Here is a 9,576-nt window from a genome sequence, read left to right as displayed (position 1 = left end):
TATCTGTAGCATGTGTGAGCGTGTGCGTGTGTGCATGAGGGAATAGAGAGGAAGTGTGTGTGTGTGTGTGTGTGTGTGTGTGTGTGTGTGTGTGTGTGTGTGTGTGTGTGTGTGTGTGTGTGTGTGTGTGCGCGTGCGCGTGCAAACGATTCTCCAATATTTTGCATAAGTGGAGTGCATCTCCATCAGATGCATGAACCCTGTGTTGTGTTTACCTCCAGCTTGTCTGTGTTTTCCTATGCTATTGTGTTCCCCCCCCCCAGATGGCCCCTCGCGATAATTAATTCATAATAAACACACTGATGATTTTGCAGAACGCTCATATTTCGCCGGCAGGGGGCGACGTTGGAGATTTACCCCTCATACCAGCACAAATAACCATATCAGCGACACCTGTCATCCAATCCCCACTGAATCATCCCTCGCGCCCCGCAACCCGTGACCCCCTGACTATTTCTGGTCCTGGGGGCTCCATTCCTCTTTTTCTCAATCTCTCATTCCCCTTCATCCCGTTGATCATACCCCCACCCACCCGCCACAGACTTCCACCCTCGTCCATCACATTTCCCAGCACAGATAATGGCTTTTAGATAGGGTGCTAAGCTGGCCAGACACAAACCCACACTTGCGGTGCGCAAATAGGAAAGCGCACGCTTAGATGCTTGCACACACGTAGACACACACACAAACACACGCGTATGTGTCCACCCGCACATGTACTCATAAAAATAGGGACACACTATTTTTTACACTTCATCAGGCTGTTAAACAACATGTGTCAAAAACAGGCGTGTTCGCAAGACCACCATGAATGCGGCGGAGACATAGACATTCTTTCTGACTTGTGCTCTCTCTCTCTCTCTCTCTCACTGTGTTTTCTTTTCCATTTCTCCCTCTCCAGAAAGTCACTTTTCTACTAGGGGTCAGCATTAGTGCCGAGGAATCAGCGTGGACCTAAAGCGTGGACCTTCAAAGTCGACTGGTTTGCCCACAGTCCCGCCTTGGGAACAATCTTTTGATTCTACTTCGATCAAAGTCTGGGAAATTGTTTTCGTTTTAACAATTTTAAACCTGCCATTTAATCACTGTGTGCAGTCTGGTTTTTGTTCAACCTCCAAAGCACCTGCTGTAATGACTGGGAAATTAATTATTATCTGCCAGTGAAATACAGCCACAGATTGTGGTTAGTAGTTCTGCAGGCAAAGACATGATATACGAGCTATTATCAGAAAAATGTCCCTACACACTGAAACATACAATTTGTGCAAGGGAAATTGTTTGTAATGATCCACAACAGATCACTGTTGGTCGATGGGCTGTCTCTGCTTCATTACTTTATTATTGTGGTTTTCCCTTTAGCTCAGGGTTGTTCTTAGGTAATGTGATTGGTGTAAACACCGACATGTGGATTAGCTCTTGATACTTCTGATACACTCTCATCACTGTAACTTGCTCAGTGTTTGGGAAAACAGAGCAGGTATTAATTTAACTCTGTGAAACTTCAGTGTGTGTGTGTGTGTGTGTGTGTGTGAGACTGTTCTACTCACAGCGTTTCCAGACTTTGCAGGCCCTCGAAGCATCTCTCGCCCATGCTCTGGATCTGGTTGTTGTGGAGATGACTGGAAGAGGGCCACACACATGTTTTTCAATAAATCAAGAAACGGGCGCAATCATCCGTGCATCATTCTGATCAAAGATAAAAGTAACCCAAAACCTGGAAGAGGATCTAAACAAACATCTCCCAGTACAAACAAAGCCCGTGACCCCTTCTCTTCCTCCGTGGAGCAGAACGGGAGCCGTCACTCACAGCACAACGAGGGCGGTGAGGTTGGTGAAGGCGTGGTCCGGGATGTGCGTGATCCGGTTCAGAGCCAGGGTCATGGCCTGCAGAGACGGCAGGGAGTCCAGGGCAGTCACTGGGATCTCTGTCAGGGAGTTGTCGTCCAGCCACAGGTGCCTGAGGGAGCGCACCCCCCGAAAGGCCCCGGCGGGAACTTCCGACAGGAGATTAGCATCCAGGCGCCTTGGAGGGGGGAAAAGAGACGGAGGGAGGAAAATCCAAAGGTCAATTGTTAACGATGCTGAATTGGCTAACTGGGATGTCAGCGTTTTGTAGGGTGTTCCAAATTTCACTCAAAAAGCAAAGACCAAGGCTTTTCATATGTTGGCCACATTTTAGCTGCGGGCCACCAGTTGCATATCCCTATACGCTAAACAATCCACTAAAAATTATGCAAAATATACATCAAAATATGAACGGGAGCGCAAACATTCCAAAATGCAAAGTGATTCTACAGCAGGAACGGGTGAAAATTGGTTTGGAAAGCAGCATCGTTTTTGTTCCGTGGATTGAACCATATTGATTTTAATGCATTTTGATGTAGAAAATAGTGAACCAATGAACGGTTTTGGAGCACAGCCTATGTTCCACTGCATGAGTGGCCCGCCCCCAAACACACACACACACACACACACACACACAACACTGACCACGTTGATGAATGATCCCCTCAGGGAGAGGTTGACAGGCTGGGAGCACTGCCCCCCTCGCTATCCCTCTTTCTTTGGCCTTTCACACTCATTCATTCATCTCCCTCTCTTCCCTCCAGCCCGGCTCAACACTCACTTTGTTTCCTCCGTACTCAATCGATCCACTTCCCCCCCGCTCAACCCCTTCACGTTGCTCCTTAAGTCCCGCTCCCCTTCCAAACATCCTCCCAGATCAATCTTCCTCTCCGCTTCTTTGATTCTTGCCCTTCAGCCTCCTCACCCGTTTGAGAATACCGCCCCCAAAACAAACAACATCATCAAAGTGAAATCTGAACTTGAACTCTGAACCCGGGGCTTTCCTCCCTCAGGGGGAAGAGTTTCCATCAGGAAGGGCAACTGTATACACCGACAGATGCTCACACATGGATCCATGGACACACACACACACACACACACACACACACACACACACACACACACACACACACACACACACACACACGCACAGACACATGCATTTACTTTCACAGTTGAAGTATGCGTGCGCACACACTCACACACACACACACACACATAGACACACACATAGACACACACACACACACACACACACTGCTTTCACAAAAAGTGAATGATTGCATCGGTAAACACACACACACACACACACACACACACACACACACACAAGATCCGACAATCGTTTCCTCCATCCTATAATCCTAGAGGACGGGTAGTTGCTACTCCGAGCGCTGCATCCTTGTGTATCTCATTCAATCAGCCCTGGGATGTTTGAACCCTGGAACGGAGCGCGGGATGAAAGCAACGGAAGATCCAGGAGCTCCTCGGACTTTCCCTCCGGAGGCGGAGTAATAATGGTTCCTCCGGGTGGACGTACCCAGGACCCGGGCCCCGACAGGAGGTCCACGCGGAAACCCGGAATGTCCCACAGATGCCAATAAAGAAGCAGCCATTTCCTGTAGTCGGCCGACTCAAAGCGCGGGGAACGTTTTTCGGGAGGATAAGATCAAGAGAGCGCGGCGGAAAAAACAGACGGTGACCGTTGTGAAATGATCGAGCAGATCAGCTGACGTGACCTTGGTAGATCGTTGCCGCAGGTGGTTTGTCAAGACCCATGTTGGGAATATGCTCTGAAAATGGAGATAACTGAGCGGCCAAGACCGAAAATTGTTCAAGCGAAAGGCAGATATTTGTTTAACCTTTGACCTGTTCTGTACGTGTGTGTTTTCTGATCGACGGAAGTCAGCCCGAGTGATTGGCATTCGTCTCTTTCAAACTGATCCAGTATTGAGGGATTAGCTTCGACGTCCCCCGAAAAATGTGTTCACGATTGTCCCGTACGAATTGCAGCTTAGTGCGATCCAGTTCTTTTGGTACTGGATCAGTTGAAAATATCATATTGCCATCACTCAGGTTGACTCCAAATGATCGGGGGGAAAAAAAAGTGAAAATTACACCGAAGCCACCACTGACAGAAAGTTTCAACGGCTGCTTGAAACTCAACTACTTAAAATCGATTTTTTTTTTTCAACAGTTAACCAACTCGATCTCAACTACTAGTCCTTCTACTCCCCAGCAGTGGTTGAGAACGTGAGCATTTCCAGCAAATTGAGTTTCCAGAGGCGTCCTGTGGATCTTGCTGTGGTTACACGGTTCCACTCACCGTATGATTTCAATCCTAAAATAGGTCTGTCTGCCGGTGACTGCGATCACAAAAACAACCCGCCCCAGTAAGTTCACGTTCACGTTTCAACGCCAGCGTTTCTTGGCACGGCTTGCTTGATTAGAGTCCCCAGCTCAAAGCGGGGGAATGCGGTGATGAACACAGCGCTGACTCATTTACAATAAACGCAGCCTTCGAACGCGTATAAAATGAAAACCACGTTAAATCCAGGTGACGACTTTAGGTACTTTCTCTCCCTGCGTCTTCGTGTCGCTGCACCCAGCCCTTCACCTGGTGTGAGGCGCCGGCCAGCTTTCCTCTCCAAAGCCCTTCCAGTAATCCCCCTCTGTCGGGCTTTTCATTACCGTAATGAGAAGGTGTATGTCTCCGCACTGTCTGTGTGTGTGTGTGTGTGTGTGTGTGTGTGTGTGTGTGTGTGTGTGTGTACGTTTCATCACTCCAGACATGCTCTACGTACTGTACAGTGATTGAAAGGAGACCACACACACACATTCAGACTCGCAGATACTTGGATGCCTTATGTCAGAGCATGAGCAGTGAGTGCCAATTGGTTTATATTTGTGCGTATGTGTATGTGTGTAGGAGCATATTTGAACGCGTGTATGTCTGTGTGTGTGTGTGTGTGTGTCTGTGTGCGCGCGCCCGCGTATGTGTGCATGTGTGTCCGTGCTTGCTTACATTTTCTGATGAAGAAAATGGCCTAACGGATATTTACAGGGAGTTATTAATTTGGAAAGCGGGGGATGTGGAGTGTGTGGGTGGTATCACGCTGGGAGAGAGGTGGGAGAGAGAGGCAGGGGTGAGGAGTTACAGATGAGTTGCTCTACATGTGCACACCTATCCGCATCCGGACACGCACACGCACACGCACACCACGCACACACACACACACACACACACACACACACACACACACACACACACACACGCACACACACACACACACACACACACACACACTGACCCCGCGGATGAGACAATTAGGCCACCAAACACCCCAATTAACCGGGGGTAGAGCAGTGTGGGTGGTGGGAGAGGAACGGAGGAGAGGAGAGGGAGAATTGATGGAAAATGGGGTTGTTTCACAGCTCATTGGAGATGCTCTCCCTGGCCTAGAGTGTATGTTGTTTTCCTCATGGCTTCCAGATGCTTCCAGATGCTGCCACAGACAGCGAGGCTGTGTGTCCTGCCATCAGCTAGGACAGAAAACTAGACATTGGCTAAGAAAGGTCCGGCTTTTTTTTTTTGTTTTTTTTTTTCGATTTGGTTCTTGATGAGTCATTCGGAAAAAAAACAAAACGATTTGTTTAAATTTTCGAAATTTTTGAATCAGTTGCCGTCACGAGAAGAGTTGTTCTGAGTTGTGAACGGCGATCTCACAAGAAATGATCTTATTCTGTCAGAACGATTTATTTTATTGGAACGCAAAGTATAAATCAGTCATGTTCAATATGAATAAAACCAAATGGCCTGACTCTTTTTCCCCTTTAATTCAAACCTCGTAATTATTTAAAGTTTGACACTGAGACTCTCGTTGCTGACATTGTACATGTTGCTGGGTAGCTTGTGGCTGTGGTTACCCAGTCGCAAATGACGTGAACGAACGACTCCTGAATCATTAAAAAGATTTGTTCGCTACGAGCAAATCGTTTGCGTGTCATCACTAGTTCACATAAAGAACAAGCGCTGTAGGTAAGATGCACCAAGCTTCGCTGTTGGTCTGTAGTTACAGTCTACTCTATACCTGAGCTGCGGTTTTAGGGTTGACCATGCATGGCTGGGTGAGCAGGGGAAGTTCAAGTTTTCATTTGTACGTATGAGTACTTCCTGTGTGTGTGTGTGTGTGTGTGTGTGAGAAAGACTCACAAGGAGAGGAGGTTCGGCAGGTCCCACGGAGTGTCATCAGGGAGTCTCTCTAGCTGGTTGTTTTGGAGCATTCTAAAATATCAACACACATGGATGATGATGGGTATACAGGGAAATGGAAACATGTAGAACAACTGATGTGTGTGATGTGTGTGTGTGTGTGTGTGTGTGTGTGTGTGTGTGTGTGTGTGTGTGTGTGTGTGTGTGTGTGTGTGTGTGTGTGTGTTCGGTGTGCGTGCGCGTGTGTGTGTGTGTGTGTGTGTGTGTGTGTGTGTGTGTGTGTGTGTGTGTGTGTGTGTGTGTGTGTGTGTGTGTGTGTGTGTTCGGTGTGCGTGCGCGTGTGTGTGTGTGTGTGTGTGTGTGTGTGTTCGGTGTGTGTTCGGTGTGCGTGCGTGTGTGCGTGTGTGTGTGTGTGTGTGTGTGTGTGTGTGCACATGGAGAGTGCGCGACATCAAGGAATGCAAATAATTCCTCATCAGGGGAAATCTGACACACGCAGGAAGGGCCAGCGAGTGCTTGAGGAGAAGCAGAGAGTATGAAGGGCAGAGAGGAGGAGAAGAGAGGGGAGAGAGAGAGAGAGAGCGAAAGAGAGAGAGAGAGAGAGAGAGAGAGAGAGAGAGAGAGAGACGCTCCTTGGGTGGGCTGCTGATGTCATTCTGGGAAGAATGGAGCAAAAAGTGAGGAGGAAATGGGGAGCAAACAATACCCCTCTTTCTTTCCACTGCCTCCTTTTCTCCTTCTTCTTCCCCTCTCTCTCTCTCTCACTCTCTCTCGCTCTCTCCCTCTCTCTGAAGTTTTATCATGGCCAGTTGTCTGACATTAGAACATGAGGCGTACAGTCTCCAGCGTGTCACCGTTAGGCCTTTATCATGGCTTCACGCTACCTCAACAGTCAAAGCAGTGTGTGTGTGTGTGTGTGTGTGTGTGTGTGTGTGTGTGTGTGTGTGTGTGTGTGTGTGTGTGTGTGTGTCTGTGTGTGTGTGTGGGTGTGTGTGTGTGTGTGTCTGTGCACTTCAATATTGATATTGAAGTGCTATCAATATAACCCTTTTTTTGTTTTTTTCATTCTTATTCTTTCTCGTGACCCAAACCCCCCCATTTTAACCGGTGTCCTTTCACTGAGTGAATATGCCTAAAAATGGGTGCCCAGTTTTGAGAGTCAGAATTCCTGTCATTCCCAGCTGGCCTGGTGAGGACATGGTGGATACGTTGAACCCTATCTATCTCCGTTCCCTGGTCCTGTTTGGTCCACCTGGAGGGGATTTCATGCACAAGGTCAGATGACCATTCGATCGTAACACAAGGAAGCTTGAGGTGAGGAAGGAAGCACTGCAGCCACTCTAAGGTCACAGTGATGGAAAGGGAGTTATCGACTGTGTGTGTGTGTGTGTGTGTGTGTGTGTGTGTGTGTGTGTGTGTGTGTGTGTATGCATGCGTGCGTGCGTGTGTGCGTGTGTGAGAGTGTGAGTGTGTGTGCGCGCGTGCGTGTGCCCACAGATTCATGTAATTGTACATATTTCCACCCATGCATGTATCAGGGTTGTCGGCCATTTGTATATATTCATGAAAGAATAAAAATATTTTTAAAAAGTCCCATAATTCTGTCATTCATCGAAATCACTTGATTTCTTTACCACTGGGAAATGTTGATGACGTCAACATCTTTATTCACCTGCGAAAGTACATACTGTTGGTCACATTCATCCAAATCGGCTGCTGGGGCTCATGAAAAAGTGTATCACAAGTATGTCACTCCAAAACCCAACCCTTCATTCAAAAATGGGACAATGCTCTAACTAGTGCACTTAAGACAGGAAACTTTTTTTTACATCAACTGTATGTACGACCACAAAAAGCAAACTCTTTTTTTTATATAAAAATGTGTCATATCCATCAGTCCTGTCAGTAAAACTCTAAATTGAAGCTTGGCTACCATAGCATGCATGCACAGCTATGTGTTTATTGCTGTGCATATCTATGACTGGAAGTATAACTTTACCCAATAGCTCAGAATCTGGCTGCTCCCGCCAAGTCAAACTTGCCCGTCAATCCCTTTGATTCTCTTATATTTCAAACCCCAAATCACTTGCTAAATTTGTTTTCTATGGCAGGGCTTTGCAGCCTTTTTTTTTTTTTTTAAGAATTGAATAACCTATGAAGTCAGCGGCTGCGTGGCTCATAAAAACCATGAGCAGACGACAAGAAAGCCGTTAAGGTTACGGCTTTGAATGGCTCTTTAAGTGATTTTTCTGCCACTTGTTCTAATCACTGTGGGTGGTGCGGCTGGGAGGTCCCTTCATTACACCTGTGTGTGTGTGTGTGTGTGTGTGTGTGTGTGTGTGTGATCGTGTGCGTGTCTTCATGTGTGTGTATGTGTGTGTGTGTGTGTGTGTGTGTGTGTGTGTGTGTGCCCTTTTGCGTGTGTGTGTGTGTGCAGGCCCTTACTGCTCCAACAGGCCCTGTGATGAAGCTGAAAGCAGAGCAGGTCTCCCCCGGCCCATAAACTTTAACGACAGTTAATGATGTGAGGACTGTGTGCTTTATTCAAGGCAAGCACACAGCGCACCCACTCCCCACCCCCACCCCCACAAAAAACCTGAAATGGAACTACCCACCTGGGAAAAGGGCTCAGACACCAAAGAATTATGGATAAAAAAAGGAGGACGACGAGGCTACTTACAGAACTTTGAGGTTGTGAAGACCCTGTAGGGCGTGACCCGATAGATACCTCAGCTGGTTCCCCGAGATCCGCCTGGAGGTGGAGGACACAGTGAGAGAGAGAGAGAGAGAGAGGGAGAGAGAGGGAGGGAGAGGGAGAGGGGGAATCAGAGGAAGTCACGGAGGGAATTTAAATTCAATCTGAGAACAAACACAACAAATTAATTAGTCTCATAGGAGTTGGTTTGCTTTTTGCTCCGATGCTCAAGATCCTGGATGCGGGCTTGGATGTGACTTCACCGCTGGGTTCCTGCTTTCGGGTTACCGTTAGGGCAGTATGCAAATAATAATACTCTGTTCCCTTTAAATGTGGTCGCTGTTGGCCTGTAGCGCCACCCCGAAACTCTACCCAACCCCGAGAGCTCCCATGAGTGAGCACAAAGTGAATTGAATCGGACTGAGATTGGGTCAACAAGTGCAGTGTGATGCAAGAGCATGTTTGTGTGTGTGTGTGTGTGTGTGTGTGGGTGTGTGTGTGTGTGTTTGTGCGTCTGCGTGCGTGTGCGTGTGCGTGTGTGTATGCGTGTGTGTGCCTGCATGTGTGTCTGTGTGTGTGTGTGTGTGTGTGTGTGTATTTGTATCTAAATATGTGTGTGGTGTTATAATGTGCTATTTGCCCTGTCCTTGAGGTAAATTGGGCCAATTCAAGGGGCCCTCGGAGAGAGAAACCACACACATACACACAAGCAATCCAATCAGTTTGTTTATTAAACACAGCACCTAATGGTCATTCGTGTGTATGTGTGTGTGTGTGTGTGTGTGTGTGTGTGTGTGTGTGTGTGTGTGTGTGTGTGTGTGTG

The 9,576-nt window shown here is 47.7% G+C and overlaps 1 protein-coding gene across 1 annotated transcript in view; it reads right to left on the bottom strand.

Annotated features, from left to right (window-relative positions):
* lgr6 (leucine-rich repeat containing G protein-coupled receptor 6) overlaps window positions 1-8,796 on the bottom strand; it is a 17,697-nt gene extending 8,901 nt beyond the window's left edge. The window contains exons 1-4 of the mRNA XM_080015957.1: window positions 8,739-8,796; window positions 6,059-6,130; window positions 1,808-2,023; window positions 1,548-1,619 (exon numbers count right to left, since the gene is read on the bottom strand). Coding sequence (XP_079872083.1) covers window positions 1,548-1,619; window positions 1,808-2,023; window positions 6,059-6,129 — 359 coding nt within the window. The 5' untranslated portion in view covers window position 6,130; window positions 8,739-8,796. The remainder of the gene's footprint in view (window positions 1-1,547; window positions 1,620-1,807; window positions 2,024-6,058; window positions 6,131-8,738) is intronic.
* Window positions 8,797-9,576: the final 780 nt, after the last annotated feature.

This window comes from Zeus faber, assembly GCF_960531495.2.
Source record: "Zeus faber genome assembly, chromosome: 15".
NCBI classification, from domain to species: domain Eukaryota; kingdom Metazoa; phylum Chordata; class Actinopteri; order Zeiformes; family Zeidae; genus Zeus; species Zeus faber.
This window is presented reverse-complemented; position numbering and strand designations above follow the sequence as displayed.